This window comes from Miniopterus schreibersii (genome assembly GCF_964146895.1).
Source record: "Miniopterus schreibersii genome assembly, chromosome: 2".
Classification (NCBI taxonomy): domain Eukaryota; kingdom Metazoa; phylum Chordata; class Mammalia; order Chiroptera; family Miniopteridae; genus Miniopterus; species Miniopterus schreibersii.
This window is the reverse complement of record NC_138102.1, coordinates 184,821,666-184,845,304: the sequence shown is the minus strand read 5'-3', so window position 1 is coordinate 184,845,304 and position 23,639 is coordinate 184,821,666. Positions and strand designations below refer to the sequence as shown.

Sequence of the window (23,639 nt, the reverse complement as noted above, 5' to 3'; positions counted from 1 at the left end):
CGGTCCATCAGAATCACAGGTGACAAGCTGGGACGCGCCACTGGCCTCGGAAATAGAGGCGGTCTCGTGGGCCGGGTCTGGTGCCAGCTCTAGGTAGGTGGTGCCAGAGTTGGGTTACATTGTAGGGCACCCCACAGTGTCCACGGGGAACTGGAGAACTGCCTGGTGCGGGAACAACTCCCACACACTGGGGCCCGAGCACCGTGTGGAGCAGAAGGGAACGGTTTTCCTCTGGAGGGAAGTGTCCAGAGGAGACACAGATGGTTTTTACTTTCACTCATTAAAAAATTAAAGTGAAGTCAGATGTGCCCGTTTAAGTCTAAATTTAAATGCTTGGTGGTGCCACCAGTACCCACCCGCGAGCTGAGGTGAGGAGGACGGGGAGGGGGGCACCTGGGCAGGGCTGAGGTCACGGCCGTGGCCTCTGCCCCTAGGTCACCCTGGCAGGACGGCCGACTCATCCAGGTTTTGAAATGGAAAGTGCCCCATCCAGGGACGCCCCTCAGGTCTGGGGAAAGTGAGATGGCTGGTCCCCCTTTGCCCCACCCTAGGCCTGGGGACCGGCCAGATCTTTGGCACCAATGGTAAGATGAAATCACTCATTTCAGAAACACTGACACTGTGAAAAATGTGTCTTAGAATTATGGAAACTGTGGGTCTACAGGACACAGGATAAAAATAGATGACTACGTTAGGGTGCAAACTCGGATGCCGAGGGTGGTCTGGGAAACACACGCTCTTTCTTACCCTCCCTCTTCCAACCCATTAGCGTTGACACTATAAAAAATGTGATTTTTAAAAAGACTTCCGTCCAGAAGGACAAAGAGGCAGGAGACGAGGCGATGGGGTTTGGGGAGCAGGGAGCTGGATGCCAGCCCACTGATCAAACCACAACTACAAACATCTTGGGAGGAGGGCACGGACGTCTGTGTGTGCGTGGGGGGGGGTGCACATGTGTGAGGTATGTGTGTGCCTGTGTGTGAGGTGTGTGTACCTGTGTGTGAGGTGTGTGTGCATGTGTGTTGTGTATGTGTGTTTATGTGTGAGGTGTGTGTGTGTCTGTGTGTTTGCAACCACGACAAGAAGCTAAATCATCATCGTCTATGGCGGGAAGTGGACAGATAACGCCCAGGTGTGTACGTGATCAATAAAAACATGAGGATGCTATTCATAGACTTCAAGGTGCATGTAAAAGAAAATCGGGCAGGAGCCTGTGCTTCGCGGAGGCGGCAATGGGGTGGGGCAAGGACTGCCACCTTTAGTCAGGACCAGCTGTGCAGGGACCCGGCTCTCTGAGCCATGTCCACGTAACACTTCGGTGGAAGCGGCAGCATTGAGTGGAGGGCCACGCGTGGCCACGCAGAGACAGCAGGAGAGTGGGGCGATCCGCTGTGCATTGAACTGGCAGTTTCTCGATCGCTAGTGAAGTTGGACGTTAAAAAAAAAAATCTGTTTGCTGGCCTTTGGGGTCGCAGAGCCTTCATTTTTTATTGGGTGGCTCTTTCCTATTGACTGGTGGGCATTCTCTATACCAATCTTTGCCGGCTGCACCTCATGCAATGGTCTGCTCTTCTCTGTACTTTGGCTTGCCTTCATTTCATGGTGTGTCTGTGTTTATACTGAAGTGTCACTTTTTCTTACTCCCCATGAGGATATATTTATTGATTTTAGAGAGAGAGGAAGGGGGGGGAGGGAGAGAGGTCAATTGATCAGTTGCCTCCTGTACCCACCCCAACCGGGGATCAAACTCACCATGGTTTTTGGTGTCCAGGATGATGCTCCAACCGAGCCGCCCGGCCACAACTCCAACTGTCCCATTTTGATGAACGGAATTCATCAATCTCTTCCTCGTAGTTTGAGTTTTGGTGTTTTATTTAGGGGATCCTTCCTAACCCTATGGCCGAAATGACTTTCTCCTATATATTCTTCCAAGAGTTTTAGAATTTTTCTACCCATTTTTATGTCTTTAATCCAAGTGCAATTAATTTTTGTATAATGTATAGAAGTAAGTATGCCACATCCTGCAATATAGAAAAGTGGAAAAGAATCATTAATGAACTGGAAAATATACCTGAAAAAAAATTATCCAGAACACAGCGCAGTGGACCGAATGGTGGGAAATGCGAAAGAGACATAGAGAGATGTAGATAATAGACTGAGATCAGAGCTCGAGACGGATTAGCAGCCTCTGTGTTCCAGAAGGAGCGAGCGTTTGTGGCTGAGCGATATTTAGACTGTCTTTTATATTTACCTATGTTGGTACCTCTACTGATGCCCTTTATTCTTCGTATGAATTCCAGTTACTGTCTAATGCCCTTTCATTTCTCCTGAAAGATCTCTATTATTTTTTTGTAGGGCAAGTCCGCTAGTGATAAAGGCTCTATAGTTTTATTTACCTGGGAATGTCCTGATTTTTCTGTCATTTTTGAGAGATAGCTTTGCTGGATATAGAATTCTTGGTTGATAGTCTTTTTCTTTCAGCACATTGAATCTGTCCTCCCGCTGCCTTCCGACTTCAATGGTTTCTGATGAGAAACCAGCTGTTAATTTTACCGGCGACACTTCACACTGATCACTTCCTTCTCTTCTGCTGCTTTCAAGATTCTTTGTCTTTGAATTTTGAGATTTTGCTTATGATGAGTTTGCTTATGATGATGTTTGAGTTTATCCTACTTGGAGTTTGCGAGCTTCTTGGATGTGCAGGTTAATGTATTTAATCAGATTTGGGAAGTTTTTGGCCTTCTCTTATACCACCCCATCAGGAACATGGGGTACGGCACCTCACTGCAGCTTTGCAAGGGTGTAAGTCTAGGCTTCCCTCTAGGCTTTTGTTAGCATGAGTGGTGATGGGTCGCCAATTTTTCTGTGGTGTTTGGCTTGTGTAGAGTGATTATTGTCTAAATGTTTTCTGTCTTCTTAGGCTGTCCCTTTCCTGGTTTTTGTTTGTTTGGTTTTTGGGGTGGTTTTTTTTGGCTTAAGAGAGCAGGCTTTTGGGGGAGTCTTTTTTGTCTGCACTCATTGGCATTTCCAGGTTGCTAGTTTCTTTGGCTTTAAGATATAGGGGTGATCCCCTCTCTCCCCTGGTTTCAAATAGGAAGCCTGGCTCTGTTCCCAGCCTTATGTCTTTGTCACTGTGCAGCAGGCCCATGGCTTTGTCAATACTTGGCAGCTGTGTTTCTGGGCCACAGTAGAGTTTATCTGGTGTTTGCACCCAGCCAGGTCTTCTCATTGTAGTTTATCTTGTTCTGCATTTGTGGCAGATAGGGGAGCCTCAGAGCATGAATCATAGATCATCTGCAGCAGAAGCCAAATACTCTGTTTTTCTCATTTAAAAAAGACTGTTAATTTTTATTTTGCTCTGTTTTATGCATTGCTACTTTATATCCTGTTTGAAATAAAAAAGTGAAATACAAAGAAATTATATATTTCTTCTAATTCATGCTTTATCATTTTTGAAATCACAGTGTGCCTTATATTCAATGCACTGGGGAATTCAAGACACAGTGTCAACCACACTGTAATTGCAGCAGACACATTAGTCCTGTGCACAGTGTCCAGGGACCTGGAGAGGTGCAACCCTGGCACTGAGGGCAGAGAGACTGATGGGGTGACTTAGAGGACTGGATGGGGAATCCTGTGTGTTTTTGGAAGAAGTGGGAGGGGTTGAGGGACCCAGGCTGATATCTGCAGTCATTGACCTCAGTCAAGGTTATTACAGCTCCTGCCCCCATCTGATCTGGGAGATTTCATGGAGGCAGTTTAAAGAAACACTGTCTCCTTTCTTTCCTCTCTTGCCTTAAGCCCTAGAAGTTTTCAGCTGGCCACAAAAAGCGCATCCTTTGGCACATTGGGGTACACACAGTTGTGGGGGCAGCTAGACTGTGCTCCCCAAGAACTCAGACCTTCATGTCCCAATTTCCATTTTATAGAAGCAAAACTGCTAAAGGCATGAATGAAGTGGACTTTGTCCCAGGCCTGTCTGAGGAGAGAGTGCAGGTGGCTGCCAGGCCTCGCCACCTCCTTGAAGACCGTGTCCACCAAAGACTGGCATGATGGGGGTCCTCTCTCTCCAGCCAAGCCCCAGGCTGGACCTGACCACTGAGCAGCAGCTCAGCAGTGTCAAGTGGGAAAGGAATCCAGGACTTAGTCAAATAGCTCCTACTCTTTGGGCCAGTAATTTCACCCCTTGGAGTTTACTCTGGAGAAACTGGCAGAGAAAGGGGCTGGGCTTTATATACAAGTGTGGTTTATAAAACGCCCACGTGGAAAATAAGATCGCGATCCATCACAAGGGGCCTGGCTAAATAAACCATGGTACATGATGTCAGTGGAACACTAGGCAATGTTTGAAAATCAGGCTTTCGAAATATCTTTAATGGGAAAATGCTCCAGATTCAGTGTGTTAAGGGCACAAAACAGTTAGGAAAGTGCAAAAGTTAACATAATAGAATATATCATTTAAAAATGACTGGAGCCTGGCTGGAGAAGCTCAGTTGGTTGAGCACGTCCTGTGCACTGAAGGGCTGCCAGCTGGGCTCCTGGTCAGGGCACCTGCCTGGGTTGAGGGTTCGACCCCCGCTTGGGACACGCAGGGAAGGCCACCAGTGGATGCTTTTCTCTTTCTCCCTCCCTCCCTCTAAGTATGTCCTCAGGTGAGGATAAAAAAATAGTAATAATAAAGTGAAAATGCCTGGATGGAACGACAGAAATATTACTATTTGTTCTGTCCAGGCGGAGCAATTCTGGGTGATGTGAAGGATTTTTTTAGACTTTCTGACGTCAAAATGCGCTGCAGTGAATAGATCCCACATCGAATCTGTCTTCAGGTTACACTGGGAAAAGCGAGCTTCCTTATGAGGTCGCCGCGCACAGGGGAGCCCTGCAAGCGGTTGTGGGGAGCAGCGCCCAGAAAGGCAGGCACCTGCTGCAACCAGCTGCTGCAGCCGCAGCCGCCGCTGATTGGCTGGGAGGCGGCACTGCGAGGCGCGGGGGGCGGGACTGCGCGGGCCACTTCCGGGGCGGGGCCTCGGCCGCCCCGCGCGCGAGAGAGCCGGCGGTCTCCATGGCAACCGGCGGGGCCCGCGCGAGGCGCACCCGCCGCCGCCGCCGCCGGAGCCGGAGCCCGAGCCGTGCGCGCCCCGCCCGCGCCCAGGCCCCGCCGCGCCCCGCCCTCCGCCGCGCCCCGGGCCCCGGGCCCCGGCCCCGCTCGCGCTCCCGCCGCCGCCGCCCCGGCCTGACCTGACCGGGAAGCAGTTCCGGCGGCCGCCGTGACTCATCGGCCGGCCGGGGCCCGGATCGTGCCATCTTGGCTGCGGCGCGCGCGGCGGACGGAGCCGCGGAGACCCGCGGAGAGCCAGGTACGCGCCCGCCGCCCCGGGCCCCGCGCCGCCGCGGGCGCCCGCCCTTTGTTCGCCCCGGGTGGGCGCCCCCCGCGCCGCCGGGCCTCCGCCCCGCCCCCACTCGGACCCCCCATTTTCCGCGGTGGAAACCTTTTTAAAAGCAGTTTCTCGTCCTCAGGCCCCGGAACAAGTCCAGCCTCCTCGGCGGCGCGGTGGCCTCGGGCGGCCGGCGGCGGAGGAGCCGACCCGGAGCCGGGACCCAGGGACCCCCCCGCCCGCCTCCGCGCCGCGGTCCCCCCTCCCCCGCCACCCCGGCCGGCGCTCGTCTGCGCGCCGACCCCCTTCTCTGCGCCCCCCCGGGCCCCCCGGGCCCCCTTCCCGCGCGTCACCCACCCGCAGCTGCCCCGCGCCCCGGGCCTCCTCCCCCGCCCTCGCTGCGCCTCTGCCCACCGCCGCGGACATGGTGCAGCCGCAGACGTCCAAAGCGGAACCCCCGGCCCCCGCGGCCGCCGCCGGGGCCCCGATGGATGACGTCATCGACACCCTGACCTCCCTGCGCCTCACCAACTCGGCGCTGCGGCGCGAGGCCTCCACGCTGCGCGCCGAGAAGGCCAACCTCACGCACATGCTGGAGAGCGTGATGGCCGAGCTGACCCTGCTGCGCACCCGGGCGCGCATCCCCGGCGCGCTGCAGATCACGCCGCCCATCTCCGCCATCACCTCGGGCGGCACCCGACCGATGACCACGCCTCCGACCTCTCTGCCAGAGCCCTTCTCGGGGGACCCGGGCCAGCTGGCGGGGTTCCTGATGCAGATGGACAGGTTCATGATCTTCCAGGCCTCCCGCTTCCCCGGCGAGGCCGAGCGGGTGGCGTTCCTCGTGTCCCGGCTGACCGGGGAGGCGGAGAAGTGGGCCATCCCGCACATGCAGCCCGACAGCCCCCTGCGGAACAACTACCAGGGCTTCCTGGCCGAGCTGCGCAGAACCTACAAGTCTCCGCTGCGGCACGCGCGGCGCGCCCAGATCCGCAAGGCCTCGGCCTCCAACCGCGCCGTGCGCGAGCGCCAGACGCTGTGCCGCCAGCTGGCGGCCGCGGGCCCCGGGCCCTGCCCCGTGCACCCGGCCTCCGGCGGGACCAGTGCCGCCCAGGCCCTGCCCGCGCGAGCGCGGAACCTGTAGGAGCCGCCGCCGCCCTGGTTGCAGCTGCAGCTACCGGGCAGCAACCCCCTTTGCTGCGTAGAAGAAACGTCCCTACAACCACATCGTTCTTGGTTGAAGACGCCCCTCCCTGCCTCTCCAGACGTGTTTCAGGGGAGCGTCCTCCGTGCTCCTGGGCGCCTGTCGCCCACCTCGCTTCCCAGTAGCGTGTGCTAGCCTGGTACCTACCCTCCGTGCATGCTTCCCCTCACGCTTGCAACTCCAGCTCTTCCCGTGACCACAGTCCCTGCCCCTTGCTCACATGGACTCCATGCTCCCGGACCATTTGATGCTGCCCCCCGCCCAGGCCGAGGCTCCCAGATGCTCCTGTTCCGCCCTCTGCACACCCCCAGGACAGCTCCCCACCTGGTTGCCCTGCTCTCCCTGAAGAGCTCGCTGGTTACGGAAGTTACTTTGGCCAGGCTGGTGGCTTGACGGGACCTGGAGAGGGGAGTCTGCTTCCCACCTGTAAGTGACCACCAGTCCTGCCCGGCCCGTTGTAGCAGGCAGGGGCCTTGTCCTTGCCCTTGGTGGCCAAGTGGTCACTGCTGGGAGTGCCGCTCCAGCATTTCTGGGGGCGAGCTTCACTTTGCACTAGAATACGAAGTCACTGTGCCCCATGGTTGCCACTGGGAAAGACCAGAAGTACAGGCAAAGGGAGAGACCTGGAGGGTGCCCCGCCATCCGTGCCTGGTGTTAGCAGCCAGTGTTCCGATGGCACTGGAAATGTGGGGAACCTGGAACTTGCCTGCTGAAGAAGGTGGTTGACTGGGACCGTGGGGCGGCTCCATCAAGCTGCCTCGGGAAGCACACTGTGCGTGTCGGGCCTGCGACCCTCTGCAGGCTGAGGGCTGGACGCTGGGGGCGCACTCTGCTCCGTGGACCTCCAGTGGGATCACCACCAGCCGCTAGTACACAGTTACCCGTCCTCTGCCTCACGTCACCTGGTGGTGGGTCTTGTCTAGCTTGACACTTGTTCCTTTCTCCATTCGGGTGACAAGTGGCCTTCACCTCAGCCCCTCAGCCCTCCCTCCCCGCCAAGCATCCCTAGGTCTTCAGAGTCTGTGCAGGGTGCCCTCCCCAGGCCAGGGGTCAGCCACCCAGCCTTTGTCCAAGAAAACTTGTACCCATCGCTGGAGACCTCATTCCTCTGGGCTGCATCCCTCAGCACTGAAGGCGAGAGAGGAGGGGGGAGGCGGTATTGGCTCTGGTAACCCAGCCAGGGCCATGCTGGCATTTGTAAAGCAAAAGAGCTGTGGACGATCTCCGTCCTGATGTGACAGTGCAGGCTGGCCTCCTGTTGCGATTCTGAGGGACAAAGTTACACCTCTTAGAGCTGGACGGCCTTACACTTCCTTGTGCGGGACGCCCAGCAATCTCTAAGTGAGGCTTGGCCGAGTCCTTCGGGTGATGTTCCCGCCATAATCGATGCCAAATGGACTGCATTTCCACGGCCACCTGGGCCACGGGGGGAGATGGGGTATTTTACCTGGGCTCATCTGCCCCTGCGCTGTCCCCACTGCAGGACAGCCTCGGATCCACCCAGAGACATGTCTTAGGACACCCAGAGCCTGGGGTCCTGGGGCCCATCCGTACTCCCTAAGAGTTTCGGTGATGCTGGGAAAGTGACCGCATGTGCTCCTGGAGCAGCCGCTGCCTTGTGAGGTCAAGGCTGTTCCATGGTTGCTCACGTTGGTGGACCACTGCCCCCCACTCACTGTAAGCTCTGTTAGCCCAACTGCCCTGCCCGACAACTGCCTGGTACAGGCTACAGGCCCCCTGGGTTCCAGCCCAGGCTGCTCAGGCGGGCCCATGGTGCTCATTAAGCATGATTGGGGGAGGACCCAGTGGAGCCACAGTCCTGGGGGTGGCACCTCGGATGGGGTACTGATCACTTTCAGTGCCCAGCTTTCTTCTGCCAGTCTGCTGGGTAGAGGTGGCCACAGATGAAGGGGTACAGTGGCACCTGGGGAGAAGGAAGCCCGCAGTGGGTAAAAGACACCTTGAAGGTATCCATGCGGCCCGGCCCAGCCCAGCCAGGGTAGGAGACCCCGCATGGGAGCCAGGCAAGAACTCTGTCGTCTCAGCGGCCCTGGGGCTACCCATGTGGATTTTAGAAATCCTGTTGCATTGGGCACTGTGTTTGCCATACTGTTCACCTGCCAGAGCCCGAGCCCGTGGGCAGGGCTGGCCACGGTACCCATCCATGCTGGTGACCTGGCCCTTTGGGTTGTCGTGCCCAGCCAGGGCTGCTGCTCTGGCTTCATTTGGCGTGGTGGTTGGTTGTGTCTCGTCTTACTGCGTGTGCTTGTGGGCCTGGGACTGGGACTGTCGCTGCATACCTGTGACCCTGCCTGCTTCCTGCAGCTGTGGAAATGAGCAGGTGAGGGAGCTCGGGGTCACCCCGCTCTAGACTCAGAAGGAAGCACATGGAGCCCCCTGGCTCAGGTGGAAGATACCCTGTCCCCAGCAAGAGAGGATGGGACCCACGTTCCACACAACCCAGGTCTAGGCCACAGCGGCTGGTGGGGTCATGCCAAAGGGAAGTGGGGGAGGAAGGCTGCCTTGTACATACTTGGGGTTATAATTTCTTTAAGAGGACAGGTGTTGATCTAGGAAAGAGTCAGGTGGTTAGTGGTGTGAACCAGTGCATGTGAGGGACAGGTTCTGTTTTCCATGCTGTTGGTGTTAAGCCGTGTTGCGCCTGCTTTCAGTCTCCGTGGGTCCCCTGGTAAGTAAGCTTCAGTTCCTCACAGCATCGCCGGAGACAGGATTCAGCATAAGGGGTGACTTCCTGGCTTAGTATATAGTGTGACCTGGGGAGTAAATGCCCTACAGCGTTTCAGCGGCTTCTAGGAAAATCAAAGGCCTGTTTCATTGCTCCCCAGTGAGCGCACAGTGAGTCATGCCGAGCAGTGCAACACCCCGTGAAGGTGCAGGCAAGACTTCCCGGGGCACACGCTCTGGTCAGGGGAACAGAACCACCCACTGGTGGCCTTGACCCTGACGGGCCCACAGAAGAGTGGACAGTGTGGGGGGAGTGGGGCATGAACTTGGGGGACCAGGCCCTGGGATGTGTGAGGGTCACATGCTGGGACTACCAACTGTGAGCAGAGCTGTCAGTGGGAAGAGCTCACAGTGTCCCTTCCACCCCGTAGCCAGAGGTCACCCTGCTTGGGAGGCATTAGCTTAGCTCAGAGATGGTGACATGAGGTGGGAGGAAGAGGGGCAGCTTGGGGCCGTCAGCTGGAGCTCAGTAGGGAGGAGGCAGGTGCAGGGCAGGTCCACCGTCCACTGTGAACAGAGCTGCCTCCCGTGTCATCTCGGGGGCCTCTCATCGGGTGGTGGCGGTTGGTGGGGACGGAGCCCAGCTCCTCGCTTCCACATCGCCGACTCCTTTCTATGAACAAGTAACCTACTGGGTCTTTTCAGCAAACAGACACCTCGCGGACACCTTGGAAAATAACGTAGAGGAAAGAAAATTTCACATTTTGGTCTCTCCTTCCAGGCTCCCCTCTCCCCGTGTCACTACTAATTTTACTTTGAAATGGCGGGGCCGCCTCCATCGAGTGGAGGGACAGCAGGGCAGTGGGTGGTCACTGCGCCGTCCCCGGGTTCTCACTGTTGGAAACTGACGAGTGTCCCCGTGGGTAAGCCGCGCCCGGTGCCGCGCTGTGTCCTCAGCGAAGGGGCCCGGAGGTGGGCCTGTCGAACTGACGCTGAAAGCCGGTGAGGCTCTGCCTATGTTGACAAACGTTTCCAGAAGCGCCCCCGTTTATACTGCCACCAGCAAGGATGGACGTGCCCATCCTGCCGTCTTCCCAGGGCCCAGGGCCAGCGTCTGGCTCCGTCTGCTCATTTGATCATGGAAAAGCAGCATTGTGTTTTAGTTGGCATTTCTCTCATTTTCAGCAAAGTTTAACATCTGTTAACGTTGAGCAGTTGTATTTCCTCCTCTGTGAGCTGTCCGTGTCCTTTGGTCGTATCCACCGGGGTCTGACATTCGTATGACTCATCGTATATTAAAGGTGTTGACCTGTGTGCGTCACGTGGCTGCAGGTGTCCAGCGTTTGCCTCTGTCGTGTTCACCAGTTTCGACGTCCTGCCTGTGCCCACTAGACTGACAGCAGGGGGTGTATCGTGCCCCTTCCGTTTATGCTGTGTCACTGCACCTGTAACAGTGCCCTGTGGCACATAGTAGGCACCCAGTAAACTCAGATTGCTGCACACGTGGGTGTGCGGGGTGCTGGGGGTCTGTGGGTGGCGAAACGCCCTGCCCAAGGGCTTAGGGACCGAGAGCAGTGCTCAAGCCTTTGGGTCCCCAAGTCCCTTTGCACCGTTAAAAATCACTGAGGACCCAAAAGAGCTTTTGCTTTTGTAGGTTTTGTCAATATCATAAAATAAAATGGAGGATGTTTTAAAATATTAAAAATAAACTCATTGATGTCAACATAAATAGCACGTTTTAATGAAAACTTTAATTCCCCAAAAAAATTTAGAAGAGTAGCATTGTTTTACATTTTTGCAAATTTCTTTAATGTCTGGCTTAGTAGACGACAGCTGGAGTCCCAGGCCTGCCTCTGTACTTAGTCTCCTGCCAGGTCACACGTCACGCGGCCTCTGAAGAACCACCGTTCCTGGGGGACAGCGGGAAGGCACAGGGTGCCTGGCGTTACTTGAAAGGCCCTTCACCCCCACACTGGCCTGAGGAGACGGGACCACGGCCCGCAAACCTCCTGCTCCCGTGGGGTCTCATCGCTTCAGAGTCCAGGCCTCTTCCTCTAGAGTTCATGGACGTACTTCTGGAGTTAATTCTGCATTCGAAGATTTTACCCGCACAGGGCCAGCTCTTCTATGATCTATTGATCGTTTATTTTCCCCAGTACCTTCCTTTTTGAAGGGATTTTAGTTTTAAATTTATATTCATATCTAGTAGGGCCCCACCTTCAGGTTTTCTTTGCTGTTTTCACCAGATGGACTTTAAGAAATTCTAAGATTTCCCCGATCTTGGTAGCAGGTGCGGGGCTGGGAAGGCAGAGTTGCTTATTCGAGTCATGTTCTGGGCGGAGCCCTGTGGGATGGGGCGGGGGCGGCCGCTTCCTGCCAGCAGGGCCCTGCCCCTGGGCTTCCCGCCAGTGGGCTTCTCTCCGATGGTGGCTTTGGGACCGGGGTACATATCTGTCCCCACTGGCTGTCCTGTTGGGAAAGTCTACTGTGTGTGGCTCCCTCCTGGCTGGCCCCAGACGGCTGCTCCTAAGAGGCTTAGAGGGACCCGGTCTTCACTCTGCCTGATGGTGCAGGCACGGAGCTGTGACCCCTGAGCCCCAGCCAACCCCACTGTGCCCGGCTTGAGGCTGGAGACCAGGAGCCTGGCTGGGGCCAGGGCTCCACCCTCAGTGGCTGCAGGACCCCTGCTCTTGCCCTGAGTCCCACATGCCCACCTGGGGGAGTGCTGGCCACAGCCCTGAAGACTCCTGGAGGCATCTCCACTCAGCGAGTGGTGACTGTCACGTCCCCAGGCCAGGAACCTGGGCGTCACCCTTACCCCCTCATCGCACCTTCCCCAGGACCAGGGCCTCCCGGTGCTTCACCCAGGCGCTTGGTCTGAACTGTGGTCCCGCCACCACCTCTTCACGCTTCCCTCCGGCCTCGCGCCCCCAGCTTAGTCCTGTGTCAAGACCGGGACCAAACATTCCTCCTCTTCCAAACCTCCCTGAACAGCGAGGATGGGCCGGGGTCCCGCTGCGCTCCTGCGTCCCACCCCGCCCCAGGCTTCCTCTGGAAAGTCTCCCCTTACGCTCTCGTTGAGCTTATGTTTAGCCTGTGCCCCTTGGGGGCAGAGCCGGTGTCCACCCATCCCTGCCCCGGCACCCGGTCCCGGCCTGCAGAGGAGCAGCTGGGGCAGGGCCAGTGGCTGAGCCTCAGGTGCACAGCACAGGCCGGTCACGGCGGCCCCCTGCTGTGTGCCAGGCACTGCTCTGGGCGCCGGGGGCGTTGCGGCGGGACGAAGGCTGCCCTCGGGGCACGTCCCCAGGGGAGGGACAGCCAGCCCGTGTGTCTGCCACGCAAAGGGGGAAGTCAGACGTGGTCCGTGGAGGCCTCGCTCCTGAGCAGCTCCGAGCTCGGCACTGACCACGCACAGTTCTTCGTACTGGGGGGAGGGCTGTGAGCTTACATGTGTCGACACCATCATCTTAAATATGCCACTTGGTGAGGTTTGGGAAGTGCACCCACCACCGTAGCCCAGGCCCCCATCCAGATACAGGACATCGCCCCCCAAGCCCTTCCCCAGGCCTAGAAACTTCTGCCAATTCCCAGGACATACAGATACCCTGTAATTTCTTCTAAAACATGACAGTTTCTCGTTTACACGGGGGTCTCTGATTCATCTCAAATGATGATTTTGTGGCCGATATGAGGTGGGGTTGAAATGTGTTTTTTTCCGCAGCAGGACATCCACTGGTTTTAGAACCACCGGCTGAAGGAATTCCTGTGTCTCCGCTTTGGTGACTTTGCCGAAATCAAGTGACCGAATGCACTTGGTCTCCTCCTGGACCCTTTGTCCCGTCCATTAGTCTACTCGTGTCTGTTCCCTGGCCGCCTCCATGCCGCCCGATGACGGTGACTGTGCCACGAGCTTCGAACTCGGGCCACGTAAGTCCCACGCTCACGGTCCTCCTTTCCCGGCCGCTCTGCACGCCCCGGGCCCGCGGCCTCCTGCGCAGCGAGTCACCCGGCGCACGCGGCTATTTAAATTTATTAAAATGAACTTACACCGAGATCCAGTTCCCCAGGTACAATAACCGCATTTAAGATGCTTAGCGGAACATCTCCATGGTCACAGATCCATTTTAGGTCCTTGGCAATTCCATCTACGTTAGAAACATTTTATCAATTTCTATTTAAAACGCCTGCTGGGGCTGTGACTGGGAAGAAATTACATCTGCAGATTCCAGGGCGGGAGAGCTGACATTTTAATAATGTGGCGTCTTCTGGTCCGCGGACCCGGCTTTTCCCCTCAGGGCTGCTTTCGTCCCCCGCAGCTGCGTGGCTCTTAGTTACGGGCCTTACCCACCGTATGTGAACATACCCCTAAGAACTTTATGATTCTTTTTTTTAAAAAAACACATCTTTATTGATTTCAGGGAGAGGGAGAGAGAGAGAGAAACATCAATGATGAGAGAGTCATTGATCGAGCCCGCAGCCCGGGCATGTGCCCTGACCGGGAATCGAACCCCGATCGCCTGGATCCTAGGTCGACGCTCAACCGCTGAGCCACGCCCGGCCGGGCAAGGATTTTATGATTCTTGATGCTATTGCAAATGGAGTTGAAAGATTTTCACTTTGCGATCGTTTGTTTTGCTAATGTATAAAACCCAAACTAACGTTTCTCTTTGCTTTTATGCTGTGCTTTGCTGTGTTCGTTTACTGGCTCTGGTACTGATTTCCCACATTCTCCAGGATCTTCTGCACACACGATCCTGTGGTCTGTAAGTGGAGTTTATTCCCGTCTTCTCTTTCCATGTGCCTTTCGTTTCTCTTTCCCGCCTTTCTGCGCTCGCCGGGGGGTCCGGCTCAGTGTCGTGCAGAGGCCTCACCGCTGACCTTCGGGGAAGCTGGCGCGCGTCTCGCCTCGGGCGCGATGCGGGTGGGAGCTCTCCCCAGCTCGCCCTTTATCCCCCCACGACTTTCCATCTACCCCCAATATGCGAACGTTTTTAAAGCAAATCCTATAGGTGCTGAATTTTGTTAACTGCTTTTTCTGCATCAATTTAAAGAATCTTTTTATTCCCCCCTCTCTTATTCTGCTAACATGGTGAATTAAATGGATCGATTTTCAAACAATAAGCCAGCCCTGCACTCCTGGGGTCATCGCAGCCTGGTCCCTGCGTGTGGCCCTCCCTGTGAGCGCCACACGGATTTGCTGACGTTTGGCAGGATCTCCGGGTTTATCATCAGTAGGGTTATGGGTCAGTAATTCTCTTTCCTGCAGCGTCTTGGTGACTGGGTTGTGCTCACCTCAAAAAGGTTGGGACTGCTCCCGTCTCTATTTTCAGAACGGGTTTGTAAGATTAGATTTTTCCTCCCTCAGGCGTTCGATAGAAAATCGTTTGATAGAAAATCGTTTGATAGAAAACTGTTGGATGACACCATTGGGCCTGGTTTCCTTCATGGTGACAAGGGGTTTGATGGCGAATTCACTCTCTTTAGTGGATCAATAGGACTCTCCCGTCGTCTCTTTCTGTCTTACTGAGCTTCAGTGCTCTGTGTCTTTCAAGGAATGTGTCCACTAGAAAATTTGTCTGCAGAAGATCTTCATAACATTCCTTTATCATCTTTTTGAAGCCTGAGGATCTCCAGTGTTGCCTCTTTTTTTATGACATGAAACGGTAGCTTGTGTCTTCTCCAGTTTTTCTGATCGTCCTAATGAGGGGTTGATCGATTTCATTGATCTTTGCAAAGCACCGTTGTTTTATTTGATGGGTTTAGCCCATGTTTCTGTTTCCCCTGTCGTCAATTCCTGCTCACTTTGGAGGAATTTGCTCTCCTGATGAGGCTCAGGATGAAGCTGCGTTTTAAGGAGGAGGGTCTGGGACAGGGTGTGGCTTTGAGCTGCTGCTCCGGCCTCTGGCCCTGTCCCCACTGTCCCCGGCGGGCCCGCGACCTTTCAGTGCGCACCCATCCCGGCCCGACCAACTGAGCCACGCTGGACAGGGCTTTTTTTTTCTTTTTCATGAATTTCAGTATCAAAAAGATAGCTTTGCATTAAGAAATGTGCTTCTAAGTAATCCACGAGTCAAGAAAAAAATCATCATGCAAACTAGAAAATTTGAATGGAATGGAATGAAAAAATTAGACTGCAAAGCACATCAAAATACGAGGGAGGCAGGGGAGCAGGGCTTAGGGAGAGAGGGATGGTTGTGAATATTTACTTTAGAAAATAACCGAGGCTGGAAATTAATGAGCCAAGCCTTCATCTCAAGGACTTTTGTTTTTTGTTTTAAGAATAAAAGCAAAGGAAGTAGGAAGAAATAAATTAGATGAGCTCAGGGATAAGAGAAGTAGGAAAGCAGGAGAAAATGAACAGAAACAGATATGAATCCTTTGGAAACACCTGAGGGACAAGGGTCCCTTGCCTGAGCCCGTTTCACTGGAGACCGGCCTCTCCCGGGGAGGGCCCATCGCCGAGAGCTGCGCCGGCCGACCCGCAGGGCCTGGACCCAGCCCAGGCCACCCGGGGGGTGGCAGTGCCCCTCCGACCTGAACGCCGAGCGGGCGGAACAGAGCTGGCCCCGGGTCTGCCCATCACAGCGCTGTTGGCCCTGGCCCGTGACCCGCCCGGGGAGGGCAGGCGCTCCCCTAACTGAGCCTCGGGGTCCCGCAGCCCAGAGGCTGGGGCTCCCTGTCCTGCAACCTGATGCCCCTCCGAGTTAGGTCTTTGTGCACTGGCACGGAATGCGTGCCAGCTGCCCGCCCTGCGTCATGGATCCTCTCTGAATTCCCCTCCGTGCCCACTGCAGGCCGGGTCTGGCCACGCGCCCCGTCCGCGTGGCACTGCTGCTGGAAACACCCGGACAGACTGGCCTGCGGGAGAGGAAGGTACAGGCCCAGCTGGGAACCGGGGGGCATAGCTGCAGGGCCTGAGGGCACTGAAAGATCACGGGGGCCTGGCCGGCGTGGCTCAGTGCTTAAAGTGTGGGCCCGGGCCCCGAAGTGTCTTGGGTTCGATTCCAGTACAGGGCCCGTAGCCGGTGGCCGGTGTGACCCCTGTCCCGGTCGGGGCGCGTGCAGGAGGCAGCCAATTGCTGGGTCTCTCTCCCACCCACGTGTCTGTCCCCCTCTCTCCCTCTCTCCCTTCCACTCTTTCTAAAAATCCTTGGAAAAAATATCCCTGTGCGAGGATTAACCAAACGAGACGGCGGGATGGGAAGAGGAGGCGGCAAGCAGGATGGCAGCCCGCAGCCGGCGTCCCACCGGTCAGGCGAGGATCTGGGGGGGAGAGCCGCCTGGTTCGTCCCGTGGGCCCCCGATGTGAACATGCGTCCTCGTAGGAGGGAGGCTGAAGGGGCCTGGGCCGCGGGGGAGGACTGATGACCGAGGCCGCGCTCAGAGGGCCAGGGAGGTGGCCGGCAGCTGAGGACTACCGGTGGCCCGGGGCAGCTGGAAAAGGCAAAGAGGGGGACCCTTCCCCAAGCCTCTGTGCCGAGTCTGGTCCTGCTGACACCCGACTCGCAGCGCGGGGCGGCCCAAGGCCGGGATGAGTTGTTACAGCAGCGGTGGGAAGGCCCACGGGGACTACCCGGAGAAAACGGTGACAGCTTAGTATGACATTTACACAAAACAGATGCATTTCTAGAAAAACACAGTGCTCCCAAGTCGGCACAAACAGCAAGGAAATCCGTAACTAACCACCTTTCCACCAAGAAAACCCCGGGCCCAGATGGGCCCCCCGAGAAGTCGGCCTCGCGCCCGCAGAGGAAGCGCCGCACTCACAGGCTCCGCCCGGGGAAGAGGGAAGGGGCCCGACTCCCGCGGGCGACCAGCCGCACCCCCCGCGCCCACCGCACGCCCGCTCGGGCCACAGTAACTTCATACGAGGACAGGACCGTGCGAGAAAGAAAAGCTACACGCAAATCTCTCTCCCGAACATAGACGCAAAATTCCAAACAAAATATTGAAAACCAGCCGGACTGCCAGGTGGATTTAACATATAAACTGGACTGTTATTTGCCACATTAACAGATTAAAGGAGAGACATCATACAATTATTTTAACAGATGCAGAAAAGGCATTTAGTAAAGTTCAATGTTTATTTGTGAAAGAAAGGGAACTCTTTGAAAACTAGGAATAGAAAGGAATTCCTTAACCTGGCAAAAATCTGTAAAAGGCACATATTAATTGGTGAAATGTTGAAAGTTTTCCTTTGAGGACTGGCAGCCAGAGCGATGCCCACTGTCCACACTCCCAGTCAGCCTTGGCCTGGGGGTCCCGCCAGCGTGACAAGGCAGCAAACAGAAGGAGGCATAGGGCCCGGAGACGGAGAAACAGGCTCGTTATTTATTAAGCGAGTCATTGCGTGTGCAGCTACTTACAGAGATGCTGCCGGTGAGTATTAGAATTAGTACGAGTTTAGCAAGTCAATTGAATTTCTAGATCCCAGAGCAGAAAAAGAAAATTTCAACAGGTGCTATTTAAATACTATAAAGGCCCGGCCAGGCGTGGCTCAGCGGTTGAGCGTCGACCTGGGATCCAGGCGATCGGGGTTCGATTCCCGGTCAGGGCACGTGCCCGGGTTGTGGGCTCGATCAATGACTCTCTCATCATTGATGTTTCTCTCTCTCTCTCCCCCTCTCCTTTCCTCTCTCTGAAATCAATAAAGAGATATTTAAAAATCAATCAATCAAAACTATAAACAATTATATGCTAGTAAATTAGACGGCAGATGGAATGGACACGTTCACAGAAAGATACAAATGATCAAATCGGACTCAAGAGGAAACAGAAAATCTAAATAAATAATGAAAGATATTGAATTAATAATCGAAATCATTCCCACAAGGTCTAGATGGCTTCCCTGGTGAATTCTACCAAACAGTTTAAAAAAAAATCAATGGCAATTCTTTATAAATGCTTTCCCCCAAAAAAGTCAAAGAACAGGAAATACTTCAAAAGTCATTCTGAGGCCAGGATTACCCTGATGATAAAACGAGACAAAGATATCACAGGAAAACGACAGACCAGTATCTCCTGTGAGGGTGCAGCAGAAATCCTCCATAAGATACCAGCAAACCAAATACCAGGCGGGACGCGTACCAACAATGCCGGGCGGGCTAACATCCAGGGGTTAACTCGCAGGACACCGATCGATAAAATAGTAAAACCCGCAGGATCACCTCAGTAGTTGCGGAAAAAAGCATTTGATAAAATCCGACTCCTTTTCATGATTAAAAAAACCCCCAGACTCAACAAACTGGTGAACTTTCTCAGCCTGATAGGAAAGCCCACAGCTCGCAGCACAGGTACTGGGGAAAGAGGATGGTTTCCCCCGAAGATCAGCAGGAAGGCAAGGCCGGCCGCCCCCGTGGCTGTCACCGTGCTTCGCACTGGGGCCTCCAGCCTGGCCAGAAAAAGAGGCATTTAGATGGCAAAGAAAGAACTAAAATAATCTCTCTCGGTAGCTGACAGGATCTTGTAGGAAAATGCTCAGGCATCCACCACCCACTAAACTAAGTTATTGATTAAATTGGTTACTAGAACTAATAAATGAGTTTGAGATACAAGGTCAACATACATAAGCCGGTTGCATTCCATACACTAGTAAACGCACAATCTGAAAATAAAGTTGGGAAAAGGAATTCATTTACAGGAAAAAAAGCATCAAAAAAATAAAATAACTTAGGAGTATATTTAACAAAAGAAGTGCAAAACACATTCTGAAAACTATAACACGTTGTTGAAAGAAACGTAGAAAGGCCTGAATAGATGGAAGCACGTCTCGCGTTGTAGGGTGGGAGGCGGGCCCAGCGCAGTGGTTTGCAGGTGGGGGTCCCGTTGTCCCAGCACCGCTGGTTCAGAAGGTGGTTCCCCCCCCCCGCTGAGCTGTTTTGGGACCTTGAAAAAAAATGAGTGTGTGAGCGCTCACCGTGGGCCAGGCTTTGTGCTAGGTGCTGGGGTGCTGACCAAGCCCCTGCTCTTAGGGAGCTCGTTTCCTGGGGGGGAGACAGTCGGAAGCGTCATACTCAGGAGGTGACGAGCGCCATCAACCCCCCCACCTGCCCGCAGGACGAGGGGGATGGAGTGGGCAGCTTCCCCAGGGTGGCCCGCCTTTACCGGAGCCCCCGGAGAGGGGAGGAATAAGCCCGGCGGGTACAGGGAGCGAGGCCCCAGGCAGAGGCGCAGGAGATGCGGGAGCCTTGGATCAGGACCTACTTGGTGCGTTTGAGGAATGCGGGGGGGGGGGGGGGGAGCGTGGGAAACACAGAGTGGACAGGAGGTGCTGGGTGCCCCGGGGGCCCCTGGGGTCAGGGTGGCTGCTCTTCACACGTGGCCGCCTCTCCTACCAGACTTTTCCATCACAGCCACGCGGGTGTATGGATATGATCACTTTAACAAAATCGAGGCCATGCTCCGACCACTCTCTCGTCACCTCTGAAAGGAGCCCTGGGCGTGAGCCCCTCACGCTGGGCGTGGCCGCCGGGGCCACTGTTTGGTGCCAGTCGCTCGGACCTCAGGCACGGCCGCGCTCTGCTCACGGGCCCTTCCTTGTGCTCAGGATGGAGCCCCAGGAGCGGGCCTTCCGAGCCGGGCCACGCACGTCTGTGTGAGTTGCTGCTGTGGTTCTGCCCTCGCTGTTAGGCTCAGGGGACGTGTGCGCGGGACCTGGGCACGCGGGACCCTGTTCCCGTTGTCTGGGCATCTCGGAGGGACTCCTGTCTGCCCCGGGACCTGGAGAGAGAAGGAGCCTGGCCGCGTTTCCACAGGCTGGGGCCGGCCTCCCTGCCCCACGCTCCCACCCCTGCAGGATCATCTCCGCACCCCAGGGGCCCGGGGGGGTCCTTTCCCAGCCCAGTCCCCCCTCTACACGAAGAGGCCCCTTCTCTAGGAATAAATAGCACAGCAGCAAAGAGCTGGCTGTGACCGAAGAACCTCAGGCCTAAATTAATCCCTTTTGGTGACTTTAAAAATGGACTGGCCCTTGGGCAGGTCCTATGTCAATGCCAGGATCAGCATAATATGCTAACTGGCTCCAAGGCCGAGTTCTTTCCTTTCCTTTGGGTCCAGACGTCCCCAGGTTGGGACCTCACAGCAGTCAGAGCCTCATGTATCTAAAGCGCAGCGTCCACACTGGCCAGGCCCTCCCCCGGGTGAGCTGCGCGGGGGGACCGGGCAGAGTCCCCCGCACCCCGGGCCGGCACCCGGAGGAGAGGAGGCGGGCCTAGCCGACCGCATTCCCAAACCACGCAAACGCAGCCGGGGAACGGGAGCGGCGGGCGGGAGACAGACGGGAAATTTTGGACGGTAATTAACGGAATGGCAGTTCTTGGGCCCCAAAGAGTTCAATCTGCAGACGCCACAGCTCAGCCCAGGCTGTGTGTCACCCCACGAGGCCGGTTCCTCAGAGAATGGAAAGCTGCTGTGTGGTCGGGAGCAATTCATTTTGGAGACAATCCCTGTGGTCGGGTCTGAGGAAGCGTCATCACCCAGGCACCAGGGGTCAGGGGAAGCGCCACCGCAGTGCCAATGGGCGGGGGTGACCCCCCCACGCGCGGGCAGGGGCGCTGAGGCCGGCCGAGCCCCGCAGCCCAGTGGCGGAGCTGGGACCTGAACCTCAGGCATCCGCCTCCGCAGGTGGCCCTCATTTGAAGTCACTGGGGAAGCCCGCGGTCGGGCCACCGCCAGTGCCAGCCCTTCTCTCGCCGTCTCTCCCAGAGGAGAGCATCGGGAAGCAGGGACGCACGGTGCTGCCGGGGGTGGCTGGAGGGACCCGGCCTGTCCGGCGGCCCGAGGCTGACTGTCGGGGCCCCAGGACTCCACAGGGGGCCGCTCCACTCCCAAGCCAGGTGGCCTTGCTCCTTGCCTCCCACACCTCAGTCTGCCCCTCTGCAAAGTGGGGAGAGATCGCAGTGGTGCCTGGTGTAGTGGGTGGTGGTGGGAAATAAATGGGAGGGTAGGTGGAAGCCCTTGGAACAGCGTCCACTGTCCGCTGCCCCCGGCCGTCCTGCCTTCACTTCCGCACAGCACTTTCTCGTCCATAACGTACCCGATCCCAGTGGAACCCTCCTGGTGGGGCTGTTCTTGTCTCTATTATACAGATGAGGAGACTGTGGCTCAGAGGGCGTGAACCTGTCACCTACATCACGTGACCTGGACAGAGCTCCGAGGGAACGGCCCCAGGCCTGCCTGACCCTGGAGGGGGCGCCCTCCCTCCCTCCCTCCCTCCCCAAAAAGGTCGCTCAGAGAGGTGAGCGCCGCGCACATTTGGGCAGAGGGAGAAGGGGGCGATGCTCGCTCTGCAGGGCCAGACGGCCACGCGGCTTGGATGCCTTCCGTGTCCGGGGAACGTGAGTCAGATCTCCCGGGGGGCTCAGGAGAGAAGTCAGACAGGAACCCTGAGATCAGACAGCGGCTGGGACTGCAGAGCAGAAGGAGACCTTAGCGCAGCGTCCTCGCAGGGAGCCACCAGCCTCAGCTCAGCAGCCTGCACGGGACGGGGGGCTCACTACCTCACAAGCCAGCTCCTCTCAGAACCGGACGTCTCTGAAAAAGTTCTTTCCTTAAAAAAACAAAAAAAAGAAGCTTGGTTGTGTCTGTTTTTGGCTTTGGTTTGGTTTTGTGTTTTTGTGCTGTTCCAAACCGTGCTCCCAGGGACATTGGGACACAACCTCCTGGCGCACGTGGGCAAGGGAGTGTCTGAGAAAGATCGAAGCGAAACTCGCGGCTGGCTCCGCTCACGCTTACTAGACAGGCCTCGCGTTTGCCAAGGGGACCGCGCCAAGCTGCACCGCTACCGTTTCATCAATTTCTCGAAATTCTGTTTGGCCCCTTTTCAAATCTGCTCGAGTCGTTTTTAGAATCTCTCGTTCCTAAGCCACATTTTCCATCTCCCCCTTCTTTGTTTCTTTAATCACATTAAACAGGTTTGTCTTTCCTCCGTCCTCTGCTGGTTCCGAGGGAAGCGCCGTGGGTGGCTCGGGCGGTGGCTTCCAGGGGCTGTCGCTCATGGCGCCGACCCCTCGCGCGTGCGACTCTGCGGTTCCGCGGTTCCCTCCGTGAGACGCTACTTTTCCCTGCTGTTCCGCCCTCGAGCTCGGCTTCAGGTGGATGCTTGTGTGGGGGGGGATTTGTATTTGTTTGTGAGAAGCCTGCAGAAAGCCATTTTAATCTAAATGCCCAGGTTTTTGCAGAGCGGCCTGGCCCTGTGGCCCTGTGACCCTGTGGCCCTGTGGCCCTGTGGCCCTGTGACCCTCTGACCCTCTGACCCTCTGACCCTCTGACCCTCTGACCCTGTGGCCTTGTAGGAGGGCTGGCTGTGCCTACACAGTTTCAGGGATTAATGCCCCTCCGTTCACAGAAGCCTGCAACGTGTAAGGGCACAGGCTAGGCCCGCTGTTGGCCGCCCTGGGTTTCCGAGGCTCATCGCAGGCACGGTGGCAACTTGTACTCAGAGCGTAGGAGCTACAAGAACGTGAGTGGTCACCATGCACTGAGCGTCTCTGTGCCAGACACGGGGAGGAAATGTAGGGTGCGTGGTATCTGACTTTGTCACCACAGCAGCCTCGTGAGGTGGCACCAGGGTTATCTCACCCCTTTTACGGGGTCAAAGGGAGGAAGTACCAGAGCAGAGGGCCCGGCGCAGGGCGCCCCTGGGCTCGCAGCCTCGACACCGAGCACTTGCGGGTTCAATATTTATTTTTGCTGCTCTTACTTTATTTTTCTGGCACCAGAGGCGTCAGGGATCTGACCCCCCACCCCCACACAGTTGTCCTCTCTGGCCTGCGGCTCAGACTCCCCGTCGGAGCAGGCGGGGAGCAGGCGTGTCCCCAGTCCTGAGGATGAGTCACGGCTCCTGTTGCCTGCGTTCTGCGTTAGAGGCCAGGGAGGAGGGACGCTTTGAGCAGGTGCCACTTCATGTTGGCAGCCAGGCAGCCTCTGCCCTCCAGCCAAGGGACGCCGTGCACGTCTGGGTACGAGCCAAGAACAAAGGCGACATGGGGGGACAAGCCGTCCCTGGCATGGACAGCTGTGACCGGCAGCTCGTGTTCTCCGTCTCCTCCGGCGAGCACCGGTGTGCAGGCCCGGCCTGGAGAGAGGCCTACGGCGGCCTCTCCTGGGGCCGAGGATGGTCACCCGCCCGGCTGCTCAGCCTGGACTCGGAGCAACATCGAGGGCTCATCAGGGGAGGCTGGTCACCGGCCTAAAATGCTCCTGAGCGGCAGAGCAGCCTGGGCTCCCAGAACTCCTGAGGCCATCTCACCATGAGACAAACGGGACCTTGGCCATGCCACCCCCTGGGCTCAGCCCACACTACCTGCTGTCCCCCAGTCCCTCTGTGATTCTTGTGCCCAGGGCTGGTGACAATGGGGACACAGAAGAGCCAGCCT

General features: G+C 56.4%; 1 protein-coding gene across 1 annotated transcript; it reads left to right on the top strand.

Moving 5' to 3' along the window:
* Nucleotides 1-5,187: 5,187 nt before the first annotated feature.
* RTL6 (retrotransposon Gag like 6) lies at nt 5,188-10,591 on the top strand. The gene is made up of 2 exons (XM_081131015.1): nt 5,188-5,357; nt 5,518-10,591. The coding sequence occupies exon 2, from the start codon at nt 5,800-5,802 to the stop codon at nt 6,517-6,519; it is 720 nt and encodes a 239-aa protein (XP_080987141.1). The 5' UTR covers nt 5,188-5,357; nt 5,518-5,799; the 3' UTR covers nt 6,520-10,591.
* The last annotated feature ends 13,048 nt before the right edge of the window (nt 10,592-23,639 follow it).

Excerpts from the sequence above, each read along its gene's own strand:
- RTL6 (XM_081131015.1), top strand. The coding sequence starts at position 5,800 with ATGGTGCAGCCGCAGACGTCCAAAGCGGAACCCCCGGCCCCCGCGGCC.